The sequence below is a fragment of the Fistularia commersonii genome, chromosome 5 (assembly GCF_037954325.1).
Source record: "Fistularia commersonii isolate RoL2024-O1a breed Wild chromosome 5, RoL_Fcom_v1.0, whole genome shotgun sequence".
Taxonomy (NCBI): domain Eukaryota; kingdom Metazoa; phylum Chordata; class Actinopteri; order Syngnathiformes; family Fistulariidae; genus Fistularia; species Fistularia commersonii.
The window spans coordinates 5362146-5382356 of record NC_141288.1 but is presented as its reverse complement, the minus strand read 5'-3'; the positions used below and the strand labels follow the sequence as shown (position 1 = coordinate 5382356).

The 20211-nt window shown below is 38.5% G+C and overlaps 1 protein-coding gene across 2 annotated transcripts in view; it reads left to right on the top strand.

Moving 5' to 3' along the window:
• Nucleotides 1-13858, top strand: part of creb3l2 (cAMP responsive element binding protein 3-like 2) — a 38539-nt gene extending 24681 nt beyond the window's left edge. For both annotated transcript variants that reach the window (XM_086146595.1, XM_086146596.1), the window contains exons 5-12: nt 3-205; nt 303-449; nt 1121-1179; nt 1343-1411; nt 6995-7094; nt 7597-7726; nt 9139-9373; nt 11443-13858. In XM_086146595.1, the coding sequence (XP_086002721.1) occupies nt 3-205; nt 303-449; nt 1121-1179; nt 1343-1411; nt 6995-7094; nt 7597-7726; nt 9139-9373; nt 11443-11497 (998 nt within the window). In that variant the 3' untranslated portion in view covers nt 11498-13858. The remainder of the gene's footprint in view (nt 1-2; nt 206-302; nt 450-1120; nt 1180-1342; nt 1412-6994; nt 7095-7596; nt 7727-9138; nt 9374-11442) is intronic.
• The last annotated feature ends 6353 nt before the right edge of the window (nt 13859-20211 follow it).

Below are 20211 nucleotides of genomic sequence, written 5' to 3'. Positions count from 1 at the left end.
AGGCCTGGAGTCCCTCCAGATGCCCCCGACCCCACCCAGCTCCCACGGCAGCGACTCTGAGGGCAGCCAGAGTCCGGTCCACGCCCCGCCGGGTTTGTCCTGCCCCACCTCCCCCACCAGCCCGGCTCCGTCACAGGCCAGCCTGAAGGTCTCCCCCCGCGGCTCCTCCTCCCTGTCCAACTCCCCGCTGCTCACCGCCCCCCACGTGAGTTCGGGAACCGAACCGGGAAACCGATCGGATCTCGCACGATCTCACGTATCCATCGCCCCTCCCTTTCTCTTCTCGTTCCTCCCTTGTCCAGAAGCTGCAGGGGTCGGGGCCTCTCATCCTGACCGAAGAGGAGCGCCGCACCCTGGTGGCCGAAGGGTATCCCGTTCCCACCAAGCTACCCCTTACCAAGGCTGAGGAGAAGGCGCTGAAGAAGATCCGTAGGAAGATCAAGAACAAGGTGCGGCTCACGCGTCGGCTCGGTGTATTACAAGGCTGTTACCGCTGAAACAACAGGAGGCAACGAAAAAATATGAATTAAAAATTGAATTAAAAGAAAATACTGTCACTGCTTTAAGTATTTGGATGTTTATCTAAGGTTAAGGTGAAAAAAAATTCTATTGTCTCCAGTCATGTATCAATAATCCCCCAATTCTGCTATGGTACATGTTTATTATCCAAATACTGGGCATCTTTATTGAATTAATGTGAAATTATATTCAAGAAAAGAAAATACCAAGTGTTGTGGAATTGAGTACAAAAGAATAGGAAGTTTAAATCATTTCAGATTTTTTTTTTCCCTTGGGCAAGACCACCATATAAACTTTCGTAAGAAGAATAAAATAGGGAGTGAAGTGATTCCCGAAAATAAGTCATTTAAGCAGAGTCTGTTTTAAATCTCCATTAGATTATTCAATATTTTTTTTCATATGCACTCAACCTGAAATTGATAAATGGAAAAAAAATAAATGGTAAAATAACCCTCCACTTTTGCCCCCCGGCGGTGGATTTTTATTGAGGAACATTAGGGTTTGCCTCCAAATTACCTCGCAGTTTTAACACGATTCAACGATTCATCCGTCTGTATTTTTTATTTTTCCATATTCGAAAAACATCTCTCTCTTTAATTAGATTTCTGCACAAGAGAGTCGCAGGAAGAAGAAAGAATACATGGACGCTTTGGAGAAGAAGTAAGTCCCACGAGGATACAAAACGACAAAATAGATGAATTAATAAAATTTAAAGAAGATGATGGGTAAATGGACAGGAAACTATTTCAAAAAGAGTTTTAATAATTGCTAAGCACTTGCAATAAGTTGTGCCTGAGCCTGCAGTTTTCCTGTTTGACCACAGGGTAGAGACATGCTCCAATGAAAACAACGAGCTGCGCCGCAAGGTGGAAACACTGGAGTGCACGAACAAGTAAGACACACACACACACACACACACACACACACACACATGCAAGATGAGGTTCTGAAAGATAACGTTTTTGTAAATTGAACTTTTAATTATGGTGTCTCTGCAGTATGAAACCCAATATTTACACTTGGAAGTTTATTTAATGCACAAACAATATCAAATTATTGCATGCAGGCCAGTCACCCGAGATTTCTCTCGAGTCTGCAAGGGTTTCCTCCAGGTTTCCCCGCTTTCTCCCTCAATCCAAAAACTGCAGGTTCATCGGAGACAGTTTATTAATCAGACATGGTTGTGTGTCTAGATTATATATGAATAAGAGGGTGAATGGTTGTATTTCTATATGAAATATGGATGAAAGGTTGAATGCGTGTCTGGATTACGCATGAATGACGAAGATGAGTGGTTGTAAGTCCCTATATCAGGGGTGTCCAAACTTTTTGCAAAGATATTTGGTGAGTTGAAAATGTGTAAAGGCCGACCATTCAACCAGAAATTCTTTGAACCATTAACATTAAAAGACAAATCAATAATTTCATGACATTTTTCATTGCAATTGGCATTCTTTTCATGTCTTAACATATATTTGAATGTGTGTGTCATATTTAAATACCACATAAAATGAGGTAAAAGACCATCTGGAATAAGATTAAACATATAGGTTCATTTGAAACATTACATTTTATTCACTATTAAATGCTCACTTTGAACTTCTAAATTAAAAACATGTGAACAGGAAAATAACTCTAACAGTGATATTATTCAGAAGTATAAACCACTGAGTGCCATATGAATCCTTGTATTACTGCTTATCAAAAAGGGGAAATGCAGTGTTTTTCATTATTTCAATTTTAGACTCAAAAATACAAAACAGAAAAATGGGCAATTAGATTTTATTATCGATTTTATGACAGAGGCTACCGGCCGGTGTAAATTTGAACACGGGGCGCATTTAGCCCGTGGGCCGGACTTTGGACATGCCTGCTCTATATGATGTATGAATGAGAGAGTGAATGTTTTTTTTTTTGACTATATTATATATAAATGAGTAATTAGATGGTTGTATGACTCCATATGACAAGTAATTGAGAGGGTGAATGGTGGTATATCTATATTACCGTCATTTCCGGACCATTGCGCACACCTAAATATGAGCCGCACCAGCTAAATATAAACTAATAAATTTGTGTGTACATATATAGGCTGCACTTCCATGTTATAATGTGAGATATTTACACAGAAACATTTTTTCAAAACTTTTAATTAAATACATCATTTAACACCCACAATTATGTACTGGAAATGCTAATTTCCGAACAGTGCCTGTAACATGGCTGATGAAAAAGATTAATAAAAAATAACACAAGGAAAAGTCCATCCATCCATTTTCTATCTCCGTTAAAGTTGTCTTGTTCAATGTTGGAATTGAACAGCCTCACAATTTCAAGGTAACGTCATTGGTCCGATGTGACGAGGCATAATTTTTTGGTGGCATGGAGATCGTAAACCCTAAAAATCCATAAATTATCCGCATCGTTGTTTAAGCCGCAGTGTGTTAACGAAAGTAGCGGCTTACAGTCCAGCATTTATAGTATGAATGAGAGAGCAAATGGCATATAAATGAAATAATAAATAGTTGTAGCTCTCCATGCGATGTATGAGCGAAAGGGTGAATGTTTTTTTTTGGCTATATTATATATAAATGAGAAAGTATGGTTGCATTTCTCTATATGACAAGTGATCAAGAGGGTAAATGGTTGTATGTATCTATAAGATGTATGGATAAGAGAAGGAACAGTTATATGTCTATATTACGTATGAATGAGAAAGTAAATGGTTATATGTCTCATTATAAATATGTGTATATGTTTTATTTTATTTTACATTTTATTTAATTTTCATTTTATTGTTTCCTTGGGAATGTTTTTTTCCAGCATTGGAGCGCTTAAAAACACTCATTCCCCTTCTAAATTCATTGATGATTTATTGATTAGATACAGCATAGTCGCTAATAACAATTATTTTATCTGATATGTGTGTTGGGGCCGTTCTTGAGTTTTGGTCACGGTTTGACATTCAAGTTCGGGGAATTCTAATTTTGGCTCCCGGGAAAAAATATTTATTATATGATTCAGAAATAAATCTCCGGGGGCTGAAACGGCGTCTGGGATGATGGTGCGGCGTCTTTCGGAGGATTAACCACGTCCAGGACTAAAAAAAGACGAGATTGATGGCCAAGCGCTCTGACCCGCCTGCTTGACAAATCTCAGCACACCTTGCTGAAACATGCCAGTATAAAAATCTCCACAAGCGTCTCCGGATACCGCGCCAAGCTCCTTTTGCCGCTATAAACCCCGTTTTTTTTTTTTTTTTTTTTTTTTACGAGCTGAGTCAAAGCAAGCCCTTTAATCATCTGCAATAAAACAGTGATACATTAAGAAGTTTGGATTCGGGTCCAAATATCCACTTAAATCAGTGACGTGAGAGGAAACTTTTCCCGCGGAGCTTCGTATTGATCTCTCCTTACATAAACTTAATTAATCTCTGTCTCGGGGTTATTGATTTGTTAGTAATTGAAAGGGCCTGACAGAGGGGAGGAAATCAGCGGCAAGACAGTCAGGAGCCTTTTGTCTCTAATTATCAATTGATCGATTCGCTGTCAGCTTTCTAATAAATCAATGACCAGATAGATAATCAGTTAATCTGCTTGAGGACTTTTTTTCCCCCCTCTAAATTAACGACAAAAAAAATCCATAATCTAGATGGTTGACAAGAAACTAGGGCGATTTTTTTTTTCTTTTTTTTTTTTTCTTTTAAAATCTATTTATTTATTTGAAAAATGGGACACTTTATCTCCTTTCAAGTTTGATTTTTTTTTTTTTTCATTATTGCACCAAATCAAATTTTTGATTTTGATAAGCCCAATAAATAAATACATATACAATCATAATAAATGTTATGAAGAAATATTTTTAGGGAATCAAGTTTGCAATTACTAAAAAATTTTAATTTTCAAATCATTTTCTAATGAAATCATTATTTTTGTTGAAATAATGACCCTGTTCATTGAGAGTTTGTATGGATTTCAAATTCTCTCCGATTTTCTCTGCAAAACTCCAGGGGAGGCCAAGCTGCAGGGTGTTTAGCACATACGCACACCGTGCACATGCACGCCTCCATTTCCTGTTGACACACATGGCTTGACTAACCTTCACCGAGTCCAACATGAACCCGTTTTTTTGTTTTATTGTTTTTATAGAACAAATGCAGGAGCTTGTGTAACCCTTTCATTCTCAGAGTGGGGAAAAAAAGACCCTGCAGATATTAAATATTCTAATTATTATTATTATCCTAATGTATTATTGTGATAATATATATATTATATAAATGCAGAGCGCAGCTTACTTCACAGACTCTTACCGGTGGTACAGTTTGCACAATTCTGTATTCATTATACCTATATTTTATATATATTTACCCCTTTATTTATTGATGATATTGATTTATTATTTATTTATTTATTATTTATTGATTTATTATTTATTTAATTTGATGCTGCTACCCCATGTGCCCCCAGCTGCCCATCAAGGACAATTTTTTTTTTAATTCTCTTCTAATTCTTATCCTGAAACAACAACGTAGATAATATCTCAACATAAAGATATGTAATATAACCCCTTATTTGTCCCGACTGTAGTATTTCAGTCTGGCTTCTCTGACCTTTCTCTCCAAAACATCTAATGAGCTGTTCCTCTGATAGACTCATTCCTGATCCTATCCATCCTGGTCACTCCCAAAGAGAACCTTAGCATCTTCATCTCTGCGACCTCTAGCTCTGCCTGCTGTCTTTTCATCGTAACTCTTTCGTGTCTCCCTGTTTGTTGTCCAATCATCTTGAAGCTACAGCCATTTCCACCCTTTTTGCAAAGTCTACCACCATCTGTCCCTCTTCCTTTACTAGCCCAGTTTTCATTGGTGCCCTATAGGTCAGCACTACCAATGGCAGTCGTTGTTAAGAGATTATTAGGTTTGATTCACATTTTTGGTTTTGGCAAAAGTTTTACACTGTGTGCCCTCCCTGACCCAACCCTCTGCATTTATCCGGGTTTGGGTCCAGCTCAGGGAGACACTGGCCCGTGCTGCTCTGAGGTTGCATTAATAATAATAATAATGATAATACATATTAAACATCTGGAAATGATAATGCATATATCAAGGTATCTAGAGATGACAAAATGTAATTGAACCCCTTAGTGTCCACACTGTAATAAAACCCCTGCAGGGGGTTATTATGATTGCTATAAATAATTATACAAAATAAAATAAAAATATTTTACTGTTATTATTGTTATCTTGAATAAACAATATAGATAATTTGTAGACATAAATGAATAAATGCAAAAAAACTGTCAATATTGAATTTTCTTTGTGATTTTTTTTTTTTATTATCATTATTTTTTTGTGAATAATATCAGTGACTGCTCAACCATGAGCCTCGATGTCAGCACACCTTTTAAATAAAATATAGTGGCTCGTAACGCGCCATTACACAAAGTTTAAGTTCCGACGACGAATTCCTGGCATGCATAGACGCAGTTAACTTACGGGCAATGTTGAAGGGCACTTAACCATAGACCCAAAACAGCTGTTCACTCCAGTCAGCTGTGCTTAACACACACACACACACACACACACATACACCAGAGTAAACAACGTGACTTGTTTGAAGCAGCCCAAGCATTTTACATTAAAATAACCTCATGCTTATTCATGGGTGCAAAGCTGCAGCCGAGGCCGACCGGTCGGCGGAAACAACGCGGCTTTTGTCTTGCAAGTAATAAAACTCAGCCGGTGTTTTGTGGAGGCGGTAGAGGCTTCACAGGGCAGAGAAGTCAACGCCCTGCTGATAAAAGAAACAAAACAAAACAAAAAATAAATAAAAAAGGAAAGGGAAGGCTAGAGGGTAAACTGCCAGGTTGCCGGGGGAGGAAGGTTTGAGCATAACCTCCCTCCTCTTCTTCCTTTTTTTTTTTTTTTTTGGACACCTCTGAATATTTAACATTTTTGACTCTGCATTACTTTCTGTACTTTCTGTTTTTTAGATGTGTAATTATTCACTTCTTGTTGCCCGGCAACCAAGATGATCTGTCTCCCGATTCACCCCTCGCTGGAGGAAGTTTCTCAGGAGTTATCACTCTTGTATTATTATTATATTTAAAATCACAGCATTAAGTAGTTTATTTCTTCCCCGGTGGTGCAGATGAGCGAACCTTTCGTCGCCGAGGCGACTGTGGTTATTTCTCTAAATCACGCAGATATGCGCAGCTCCTCTCTTCTCCTCCCGAATGATTCGGAGAGCGGCGAAGCCCCGGCAAAATGCATCGTGATTTTAGAAGGAAGAGAAACGCCTTTTAAAATTAAAAAGAAAAAGAAACCTGTCTACACCAGAAAAATGAACACATTAACACATCTTGCCATGTTTTTCTTTTCATCAGCCTCTGTGCTTGTGTTCATATATATGTATATCTGTGTGTGTGTGTGTGTGTGTGTGTGTGTGTGTGTGTGTGTGTGTGTGTGTGTCCTTAGGTCTCTGCTGCAGCAGCTGCAGGCTCTGCAGGCAGCCGTCACAGGCAAAGTCCCCAAGTCCTGCAGGGTGACTGGAACCCAGACCTCCACATGCCTAATGGTACGTGTGTGTGTGTGCGTGTGTGTGTGTGCGTGTGCGTGTGTGTGCATGTGTGTGTGCATGTGTGTGCAAACAAGTGACTATCCAGATCCGACACTGATTAAAATATTGAATTAGAAACATCTGCTTCCATCACTCATTAGCAGTTTAGGGCTAAGTGTGATTCTCTCTCTCTCTCTCTCTCTCTCTCTCTCTCTCTCTCTCTCTCTCTCTCTCTCTCTCTCTCTCTCTCTCTCTCTTTTTCTATCTGTCCATCCCCATTTTTTTTTTTTATTTCCTCTTCAATTCAGAAGAGATCTGTCCATCTGTCTGTCTGTCAATCGAGCTATCTATCCATAAACATGCAGTCAGGTGATAAATGCAAGTTGGAAACACATTGCACACTATTCTTTTCTACAAATGACTTAAGAGTATGTTGTATTCTTAAAGGTCTCTCTCTGTCTCTCTCACCCCTCCACACACACATACACACACACCCACACACACACAAACATACGCGCAGGTGGTGGTGTTGTGTTTCGCTCTGTTCTTGGGCAGTTTCTACCCCAGCAGCCTGACTCCCTGCTCCGGTGTCACAGAGAGCGCACTCACTTCCAAAGGGCTGGCTGTCAAAGACTCTTTCACAGCCACAGGTAACCACACACACACACACACACACACACACACACGCGCGCGCGCGCAAACGCACACACGTGAAGTGTGTCCGTGTGCCTACACGCAGTGAGTCGAGCTCCCACTCAGGTCACAGTGGAGATTTCAATTTGAAACACAGAATTCTCACTTTTGTCATGATTTGAACGTTAAGGTTAGTATTTGATGGACAAAACCAGTTTTAAAACCCCCTTATTTTAGAAAGAAGAACTTTTAAATCATCTTTTAATAAAGCTGTAAACTGTCTAGCAGTATTTTGACCCCTCTGCAGGGGTTGTTTTGCTCATTTCTTTAGCTTTTCTATTTTCTATAAGTAATAGCAATAAAATAAATGCACAACTGCAATAATGCGAAACACATAAAAATAAATACCTAGAGTCTAGGTATTGTCTCAAATTTTTTTTTTTTTGAGTGTTGCTGTTTTTCATTCCACTAAAGGGGAAAGTCCCTGTATTGTTCTCTATCCAGAAGCTAACGTTAGCACTCCTGTCATTAAACAGTAATTACCCTCATGCTTGCCTCGCTTTTCGTAAGAGGACGAACCCCCCCCCCCTTGTCTTCGCGCGTTTGTTATTTTCACAGAGGAAACCATCGCTCCCGATGGCGGCTCAAGCTTGGGCAAATCCCGCTCGACATTATTAGAGCAGCGGAAGTGGAGAGTCACACGACCGCAGGAAGAGCTGAAGTGATTCTACACATTTTACTAAAAAAAAAACAAAAAAAAAAACATTTTTTTTCACAATCACAAAAAAAAAAAAAAAAAAAAAAAAATCTGCTATCGCTGCAAACACACATATGGGTTCCTTGGGTATTTTTGAAAATAGCATATAAAAAAAAAAAAAAACACTGATTAAAAAAAAAATTATTTTTTTTTGTCTCACATTAAAATGAGCTTTTCCGATGAAGTACCTAAAACTTGAAAATCAACCCCCGGATGTTCAGGCCCTCTTATCATCACAAGCAGAAACCCATCATTGTGCTGTTTTTTTCCGCTGAAACCCTAGTTTCCGCCGCAGTGAATCATTAGGTTGATGGGTATAAAAGTGCGGAGGCCTCTCTAATGACATTGCCAATAATCACATCCCTCCCACGGCGGGGACCGAAACGCTGACAGAGACGGATTAGAAGCGCTGAACTTTCCTCGCATCCTCGTAATAAACTCCCACACCTTCACTTCTGTAAAAGAGATCGGAGATAATTTGTCAGTGATCAAATTCAGTTTTGGCCACACACACACACACACACACACACACACACAGTGGCTGGCTTGTTTTAGCTTGTGTGTTTAAAATGCCCCGCAACACATACAGTTTTAACACTTTAAAAGACAGGTGACTTTATTATTCATTTTAGTGACGTGGGTGTTTTTTTGTTTTTTTTTTTGTTCTTCCAGTTAAGTCCAGAAATCTGCTGTCGACATTCGACGAGGAGCAGCCGCAGCTCCTCGGCCTGGGCGGGGAATACCCCGAACAGTGGGAGGACACGCCGACGGTCGTCATGGCGACGTGGCGGCGCTCGGAGCAGCAGAAATTGCTTGAGGAGCCCGTCAGGATGGAAACGCACCCGCCTTTCAGGAATAAATGCAACAACACGCAGACGCCAAAAAATCTGCTGTTGGACCTACACAGGTGAGAGCTCTCCTTTTCTTTTTTTAGGAATCCTAAATTTAAATTTCCAGATCGAAACAAAAAGGTGAGTAAAGGCGGACGACTCCATCTCCTCATCCTAGTACCTCAAAAAGATAATGCTTATAGTAATAATGATAATAATGATAATAAACTTTTTCCTTTTGGCTGCTCTCTTCATCTACCCTCATCTAACCCCCTCCTCTGCATGCTTTTCTGTAGCACCAACTAACTTCCTGTCCTCTTCCATCCCATCCATAAATCTTATCTTTGGTCTTTCTTTAAGGCACATGTGTCAAACTCAAGGCATGCGGGCCAAATGTAGCCCGCCACGTCATTTTATGTGGCCCGTGAGAACGCCTTAAAAGGTCTGATTGTGTTAAAATTAATAAGTCAAACATGTGCGTTGACCATAAACTATATTTCCCACAATTCATGTGACCCGCAAAGTGAGGCATCCCGCCATTAGATTGCAGTGTATCCACATCAATGCAATTTTCAAGTTGAAATGGAAAATACAAACGATCCCTAAATGTCCGGGAAAAGAAAAGTTAATGCAGATGGAAGGCCGTTTCAAGAAAGATGGGAATGCGTATGTATCATTTTGGATTTGAATGAGTAATACATTCACAGTTATTTAACATTAAGGAGTAGTTACAGTTATTTTACATTACATTTGGTTACATTTACACTGTTACTGTTACATGTGGCCCTTTTAGGGCAACCATTATGCTGATGTTGCCCTCGGCGAAAATGAGTTTGACACCTCTGCTCTAAGGCATAGGCGTCAAACTCTGGCCCGCGGGCCAAATTTGGCCCGCACTGTAATTATATTTGGCCCGCAAAGCCATACCAAATGACTGTCAGAGCTGGCTTGCCGGTATAGTCTACAGTGCATGTATCGCTAATTCTACAAATCCCAGAATTTTCTGCTGGTGTTTTGGTGCGAAAATCACAACAGGACCCATAAACGCCCTCTCCTCTGTTGACAGTAGTCATAGCGACCTTATGCTAATACTGACACCCTGCTACTTAGGTAGAAAACAGGATTTTGCATGTGTGCAGTATTAAGTTACATATTGTATAGTATTAAGCTATGTTTGTTACATATTAAGTTTCAAGCAAAACTTGTTTGGGTTCATTCTTATATACGGAGGAGGAAGATTTTTTTCAATAGATATCAATGTAGGCCTACGACTTTGTCCCAGTTTTGAATTTTGGCCCACTGTGTATTTGAGTTTGACAGCCCTGCTCTAAGGCCTCCAGCCCAGCAGTTGCAACCCCAGTATCCTCCGAGCCAGAGCTTCACTATCCTTCCTCTGTCTCTGTCCAAACCCTCTCAGTTTGACTTGATCTCCAGAACATCTAACATGTGCTGTCCCTATGACGGACCCATTCCTGATCCATTCTCCTCACTCCCAAAGGGAACCTCAACATCGTCATCTCTGAATAACAAAAACAATCTTGAAAATAATAACCATAATAATGTATAATATAACAAAATACAATAATAATAAAAATGCTAATATATTACACTACATTATTATTATTATTGTCATTATCATATATTTTAAATTATATTATACTTTATTTGTTAAATAATTCAAGGAAATCCACAATGTAACATAAATAATATATATGAAATAATAAATAATATAGTTTTTATTATTATACATCTTGTTATATTGTTGTATGATTATTAGGCACTTTTTAAAGCTCTACTAAAGGGAATATGTAAGAGTAGGACACAATAAAATAGAAAATCCATTCATTCAGTCATTCAATTATTATGTATTCTGTCCAGTTTACCCTCCTGCATGTTTTTGGGATATACTTCCATTATTTGTCTGCTATTTATCAGTGTCTTCCCTATCCTTTACCTTCGTCATCTGAATCTGTCTCCAAGTTCCCCACATAAAATGCGCTTTTTTTTTTTTTTTTAAGAGGCTTTTTTTTTTACCTTTGACATTTTACCGTCCCTTTCAGTGACCATCAAAATACAGTGGAAAATAACAAGTTGCCGATGACGTCCATCTAACCGCTATTCCTCCCCTTCTCGGCTTATCTCTTAGGGAGAGCGACGGCAGCAGTAAACTGATCGATCGATCGGTCAACGAGACCTCCTGAGGTCGACGTCGACCCCCCCACGTTTCCATCCCCATCCCAAACCCCACCCAGAACATGGTTCAGTGTCCTGGAACCAACCTCATAGCTCCCACTGCTGATTTAGATCTTTCCCTCCTCTCTATTTTTCTGAAATCAGATACACTGTACGAGTAAAAGCATAAATAAATAAAAGACAACGGGGCACTGGCTGCCTTAATTTGTGAAGTAAAAGTGCACTGAATAGTTTTCTAGAGTCAAATACGAGTCAAATGGCAAATCCACTTCAATTCAAATAATGATAATAATAATAATAATGTAGCATGGAATTTATTCCAATGGAAAATGTATTAAATATATCTGAGGCTTATTACAGGACACTGACAAGGACCTTTATATGTATTTATAGAACTTTATTTGTTTTTCAAAGTTTTTTTTTTTTTTTTGCTTTTGTAGCTGTATTTCTTTGAAATATTACATATTTTTATTCCATTCCAGACGTGCATTCATTTTGATACTTATTTGTTCGTAATGTATTTGCCTTTTTATTTTATTTCATTTCATTCGATTTTGTTTTATTGTAATCTTTTATATAGTGTTAATATTTTCCTCACGTGCCTGGATATTTCTTGCTTCGCTCTGCTATTTTGGGGGGACAACGAAAAGAATTAATATTTATAAATACTGACAGAATGGCTGCAAAGGCGCTATAATTCAGATGGACCGTAAATTTCAGTTTGTAGGTTTAACGTTGCACCAACTGTTAACTGACTGAAGTACTCCTTATTTCTGCTATGAATGTCTGGATACAGAGGTCATTTTTCATATTTGACCCGCTAGGAACCTGTTAGCATCAGGTATTGAGACGTAGCCCTCAGTCATTTTTATTCTAACCCCGGTGATCGTAATATAGTTTTCTTTTTAAAAAGGGGATGAGGAGCTCTACCTTTCTCGTGTGTGTGCGTGCTAAATATGATGCCACAGGCTGTGTGTTATTAGCAGAAAAACGCTACATCGTCTCGATTCAATCAATTTGGTCGTCTAATGCTAAACGTGTTGTTTACTTTTGAAATCAAGTGATTTCCAAAGAGGGGTTGCATGCGACAGTTAAATCGCTTTCCGTTTATTTTTTTGCGTCCATCTTCGTCGCGTAGATGGTTGTCATGTCGCTAATGTTGTGTTAGCGCTTTAGCTAGCTTCTAAATGTTAGCTCTGATGCTATGCTTGACACGGTTGATTTAGACATTAATTGTCTCCTCACCTCTGCATTCTGAAATTAGGAATTTGGCAGATTACCATTTTCCCAGTCAAGCTAACAGCTAAAACTCTTTGCTACGACTATTAGCTTGGACAAATTTGCAGACGTATCTGTTCTGAGCCACTAGAACGTACCAGAACCCCACAGTAGTCCACATTGCTAACAGAGACACCTAGCTGTTTGTAAGTAGCTTTATGCTAATCTAAGCAAACCAGATGCTAGCTGCAGCTTCATATTTAACATTCAAACATCCGAACATGAATCATCCTATTGAACCCCCTGACAATACAATAATATTTCACAAAACATCGCTCTCTATCCTAAGTTGGATTTTATTTAATCTGTGTCAATAAATGAGGCCTCAGTCTCAGTGTCATTAGAAATTAAGCTAGTTTTACTTCTGCCTTTAGCTGTCAATCTGCCTTTCAGCATTTGCCAAAAAAAAAAAAAAAAAAAGGAAATCCTCCCCAGAGATGGAAAAAAATGTTTATTTTTGTAAATACAAGTTTTTATTAGAGGAGGATGTGTCTGCTGGGGATGCCAGTATACACACACCGACCCAGTTTCATTCCCAGTCTACTTAGATTGTCTTGTTAAGTACACAGGATTTTTTTTTTTCCCTTTTCTGAGCCTTGCGGTGTCAAGTCAAAAGTCAGTGACATTGTATATTAAATGCAGACATTGATTCCAGCCAGTCTACAGAGAAATACTTGTACTGCGTGTCGTATTTTAAGTGTTGTAGATCTTTGGCAAGATTGTAAAAGTTACAGTATATATATCTATATATATACATATATAGATATGTATATATATATATACATATATAAATATGTTTTGGACGAATCTAAGATAGTTGTTGCTTTGCAGATTCTTCTTATAGTTGAGAAGCCAAAAGAGTATGTTCCTCACTGCTGAGTCCGTCTGGATTTTTTACACAACAGATTGAACTCGAGATAAACATATTGATTCTATTTTTCTTTCTTTTTTTTTTTTTTACTGGAAAAAATATTATTTTACTAGAGACTAGCAGAGGTTCTAAATCACATCTTCACTTGGATGTTCCGGCCTGAGCAAAGGCCCTCTTGTCTTTTTGCTTTCGAATGAATAAAGTATTTTCCATAGTAAAAGCATATTCTCTGTCTTCGTGTGGGACTTATTTTTCCTGATAAAATATCACCAAAATTACAGAAATATCTGATAACCTGTGGAATGTAATGGCACTGATTTGGGCCCACTTTGGTTTCTAACCATGAGTTTATAAATCAGATTTCAAAACATTTTATTAATTTGTGTCATTGCTATTCTACAGCTGAGGGCCCTTTTCAGGTAACTCTTAAATTCTTTTTTCCATTTTTTAAAATTAGTTTTCCCATATCATTTCATAAATGTTGAAGAATGATTCTTTGAATTACCAGCCATTGTTTTACATGTTGGTCAAAGAAAATATACCAAATGACATCTTCAGTCCAATGCTGTACCTGTCTCAAGTTGAGACAAAGTACTTAAATACAGTATTGTGGTATGAAACCGCCGATTGCTTTTGGCGGGAATGATTACCATGGACTATCAAATGGGTCAAATTGTTTTTATTTTCTCCATACACTGCTTTGTGATGTGAAAACCCCCCACCGTTAACTAACTGTACTTATTCCAAAAACCCAACTGTGGCGTAACGGGCCAGAAGACCGTTTCTTGCTTCTTCTGTCAATTTTGTAGCAAGAAAACCGCTGACTAATGACCGTAATGGTTTTTTTTTAAATGCCTTTCCACAGTCCTGAACTAGTATCTGGTAGCGGCCGTGGCTTATGAGTTCTACCAAGCACCTCCATCACGAGTTCCTATGGAACCGTAGAAAGACCCTGCCGAGAAGCAGGAGCTAAACTGGTTCTGAAGCCCATTGTCCCTGGTTCCTGTACTGTCCCGATGCACAAAGGAAGGGTTTACTTCTGAAAAGGTTCTTGGAACTGCAAAAAGCCCATACAGTAGCTACAGGTTTCTAACATTATTGCTAACAATATTGCATGCTAACAATATTAGCTTCGTTTTCTCTTCTGTATCATCCAAGTCACAAGGTGGTGCCATTGTGAAAAGATACTGTTCTGGAGGCGTAAGGAACTGTGCGCTGTTTTCCTCTACCTTACCAAGTAACTGGTAAGTAGGATATGCTAACAGGTAGCCTAGCACTAGTCACGGAAGGGGTCCTGAGATTGCTGCCCACAGGTCTGCAGCTACCTCACACAGAGGCTCCCTGACGTCATAGCATGATTGAGATTGGCTTATAGGCAACTTGGTGTTAGATGCGAGATATCGCAAGCTCAGAGGGGGGGACCGGGTCTGCCGATCAGCCCCGTTTTCTACAATCGTGCCTCGTTGAACCAATCCGATAATCGTAAAAATGTCTGCGCAAGAAGAGGCTGCTAGGTTTCTTTTCCCAGTTCAAGCGCTTCAAACATTACCATTGCCTCAGCATCAATAGACACAATATCTCGCCTTTAAAAGCAACAGCTCAGAGCAGAGGATCTATTATGGGATGTTCGTGAAGGCTTGAATTACATAATTATTTTTTCTGTTCCTCCTCATACTCATAAACTGCATTTTTTTTTTTTTAGTTTGATTGCTCATTGCAAAAAAAAATACAAAAAAATCAAATTTGTTTTTTTTTTCATATGGTCATATCAGCGGATTTGACACGGTTCCTCTGCCAGCTTTAAAGTGTGTCCGCTTTGGGCCAAAACTAAGTTAAAACCAGAGTGGACTGGAGTCTCATGCTTGACCCTCTGGCCTTCGGAGGAGCTTCATCTCCTCTGACATGGCCGCGATCCTAAAATAGACAGGCAACAGCAACTTGCAACGGGGAACGGGGACGGTTCCGGCGATCCCGAGACAATGGAGCCCAGTGTCGGGACCAAGCAGCGTCACCTAACAATCCACGTGATGGCGTTCTGCGTCGCATTTGTCACAAAATCGATTGGGGGAAAAAAATGGCCGATGTCCCGCCAAAAAAAAAAAAAAAAAAAAAAAAAAAGGGGAATCTGTCGGCGGAGGGGGATGGAGGCGCCGAGATCTGATTTCACACTCGGGTCGAGGATTGCAGATGTCTGTAGCCACATGACTTATTTGATGAATTACAAATGAAATGCCTTTTCATCAGGCTTGAAAGGGAATCTTTCTGCATTGTTTTCTCTCTACGCTGATCTGACGGGTTATTTCAAAAGGTTTCGTCAAACTCTAGCCCAAACATTTTCACTTCTGTCCTTCGCTCAGTTCCTCTGTTAATTTTCATTATTTTCCCTTGAACGATTGTATTTATTAAACTGGAATTGTCAACGTCTGGTCCACGTTAGCAGATCATGATACAAACAGGCACGTCAGTTTGTGGGCCATGATCTTTTCCCAACAAATATTGTGAAAATAGGAAAATTTGCTAGATGTCACCAAAGAATCAAAAACCACACAACAGAACAGCAAAAATCCTGAACCTGCTGAAAATATGATAATCCGACAGAAAATACTTTTTTTTTTACTAACATACAAAATGAACTACAAAAAAGGTAAAAAATGCTAAATAAATTAGAAAAAAACAAACGAACCACAAATATCCACAAAATATGATGGTGTAAATATTTTTAATTACAAAACCAGCTATATATATTTGAAAAAAAAACAGTTTCAAAATCTGCGAATAATGGATGATGGATGGCCGGGTGGGTGGGTGTACTTTATTGACCCCCCAAAATGAAAAATTTAAAAGGCAGCAGCAGCAGCAGCAGCACAACATACAGTTAAAAAAGGCTGAGCAGAAGGTACATACCATTCATATTTAAATAGAAATGGGAGTTATTTTTAGAAAGAGCTGCACATAAGAAATGTCAAATTAAAATTATAATTCAGCTTTACACACAAGATAGGATGGAGGGAGAGACAAGAATAGAATATATATAAATACAACCAAAGTACTGGATTGATCAAGAGGAATGTGAAAAATGAACTTTAAGGTAACGATAGACAGTGAATTATCATATCCACCCAAATGGTGTAAGAAGTTAATGTGAAATTAGCAAAACTAAAAAAATAACATTAATATTAACACACAAAAAAAACAAGAAATCACCTACAAATCATTTGACTGCTTAAGCCCCTTTTTTTTGTACTGTTAAAGGTCACAGGTTTCTGGGATTTCTATTTCGTAAAGCACAAGAACCCCAGCCAATTTCCTGCCATTTCCATTTTGTCTCTTCTTCTTCTTCAATTTGGGTATCCCAAAAGGGCTCCTGGTTTTTGGCCCAAATTAGGTATTTTTTTCCACAAGTCTGCAAAATTCTATTGACTGCGTGGGCACTTTGATACAAATCACATCAAGGTTCAAGCTAAGTAGCAGAAAATGAATGTCAGTTTGTCGTCTCATGAGCTCATGTATCTGAAAAAGTTAATTTTCCCTCTTGGAAGTCAGACAGTCAGGGAGTCCAGACGGGCCCGCGAGGTTGAGAGCGCTCGTTTCTGTTGCCGCTCGTTCATCAACCGACACGTTTATTTGCAAAGTATCTGTCTCCCTGCCAAACAGCCCCAGGTTGGAGAACATGCTGAATAACTTGGAACTTGGCTCGCTCATACCCATTTGGACCGTGTTTTTTGGGGGGGGAAATATCGGGCCATTCCAGCTTTTCCTGGGTGACGGAACCAAAGATGATGTCTGGAAACGATAAAGAGGATGCAAATTAATCCCCGACAAATAAAATATCCTCACAAGAGAAATGCTGGATCATAGAAACCCTCAGTTGGCAACTTGTGTTGACATATTTGCTGTTTGTGCACACAGGAAAGATGTTTAACCGCACAAAAAGGGTTGTAAAGATATTTAATAATGTAGATTATTGCCATAAAAACATAAATGTAGCAGGAGAAGGATTGTGGCTGCAGACAGATTGAAGTGCATGGAGCAATAAATCAATAAAATAGTCAAGAAAATCAAACATAGTGAGAGAAAAAGATAATTATGAATAGAATAGAGCAGCATTTACTGTCACTGCATTTTAGAAATTGTAATGCTGCTCCATGGTGTTCGAAACAAAACAAATGTACAAATGTTATTTTTCACTTTATTTTCCCGCTATTATTACCTTTTATTGCTTTTATTTACCTTTATTTCACATATATATCGTTTTTAATTTTCATTTACTGAGGTTGGATCTGCTCCAGGATGCTACGCTACCCCACGTGCCTTCCGATTACCCTTCGGTGACAAATACATTTTCTCTGATTCTGCAAACAAAAGGAGAAGGAAAAATGAGACAATACAATAATGAATAATGAATGAAAAGCGATACCATAAAGTGAAATGTGCAACTACATCAATCAGTATTGCTCTTGTAAACAGAAGCTCTTATAAACATACATGAGATGAGGTCTATAAATAATATAATAAAATAATAATATATAAGGATGAATATAACTATATATATAGTGCACTGGAGGTATTAGTGCTTGATAGTGTGACGCTTATTTAATTTTTTATGCACGGGCCAACTCGGTTTCATGTAAATTGAACTAAATGAAAATTACAATTTAAAGATTTACATTTTTTGGCATTTAATTCAACTTAAAATAATTAATGATCATACAAATGTACTGACATCATTTTGGATGTAATCATCCATACAAAAAAAAAAAAAAAGTAGTTTCTAAATTTAATATTGATTTTAGATACTTAAATACATTTAAATATTCAAAGAAAATAGTTTGGCGGGCCGGATAAAAAAAGTAAAATGAACCGGATGATCCGTAAATTTGCCCAGGTCTGCTCAAGTCTGTTGATATAATACACTGGATGTAATTTTTTTTTTTTTCAGTATTGATAATCAAGATAAAACTTTAATATTATATGAAAAGACATTATTTTGAATGTCTTTGTTTTAAGTTTTAAGGATACACAGAATAGGGTTAGATGGCGATGGTTGATTCAAAGAGAAAAGCCAAAAGGAGAATAAGATATACACATATATGTTTATACATACACTGTATAATTGTATCAACGGCTGTGTCAAGTCTCTAAAACACGTTTAAAAAAATAGATCTGTCAATCAATAAATAACCAGAGCTTTCAGCTGATTATCATTGCATGGAAATCTGCGCTCCAATGTGGCGCATATTTAATCATTCACGGTGAATAAGGAGGGAACGCAGACGCATTCTGCCGTTTCTAAAATTAAAATAAATGGAAAACACGCAAAAGGTCACGTGGGTCACGTCACTGTCTGTGACCCGGTGACCCGAACCGTGACGTCACAGCCGCGGCGAATTAAAAAGTGAAATTTAATGTACCACGATAGAACATTTGCTTAATTTTTAAGCAACAAAAGAGAGGAACTCTGTGTCAATGTTATTTTAGGCCTGGTCAAGTTCTTCATTCACAAAAAAACAGAATGCAAAGAGTGTTCTCCCAATTTTACGTTCTTTATAAACGATTTTGAATTGTACAAAAAAAATCCTTAAAACTTACAGAAAAATCCAAAAACCAAAAAATATACAGTTTGATGTCCAAGCTAAATTCATATTATTTTCCCCTTGCAATTCATTTATGTTATTTTTTTTTTAATTAATTTATTTATTTATTTTCTATTATTTTCTTTTTCTTCCAGCATTAAACATTTCACACAAACCTTTAATATTGTTAAATAGCACAGTTAAGTGATTAGATATGGAACAAATGTCCTTATGTCCTTTGCTTCCTCATCCCCGGTTGATTCATTGACATTCTACCTTGCCATGTTTGTTTGTACATATGTATATCTGTTTATACTATTTATGTTCAATTAAAAAAAAAAAAAAAAAAAAAAAAAAAAAATTTCAACGTATCGCGTGTGTTTCCGTGCGTAGGGAGGGAGCGTGTGCGTGATAGCGCAAACACGCACACTCGCCATCTGGCCTACTTTGTGAGTGATGATGATGCAGAAAGGAGGGAATATCCCACAATGCAACGCCGCTCGTCCCCGCGGCCAGAAGGACTGACAGACGGACGCGGATGGACACGCGTGACGCGGATTGACCGGAAGGACGGTCGGACGATCGCGCTTTTGCTGGTTTGAACCCGGTGTCAAGTTAGACAGCGTTAAGCGCCTCACTTCCGGTTAGGTTTTTAACAATAAAAGCTGGCTATCTGGGCGATTAATGAAGCCTTTCTGTGTGCAGTTTCATGTTCTCCTTGTGGTAGCGTGGGCTCCCTCCTCCTCCCACACTCCAAAAATACGCATACCTAAATATGGGAAAAATCTCCCAGATGTATGAAGAACCGTAGAGAGCGAAGGCTTGTCGAAATCGTCTCGTCGTGGCAACTGCCAGGCCGTTATATTCGGAAAGCTCCCTGTAGGACATTAGAACCGAAGACTATGAGGGGGGAAACGTCTTCAAGGGAAGAAATACAAGTCCGGTTGCCACAACAAGAAGATTTTGACAAGAATTCACCATCAACTGAGTGAATCTCCAC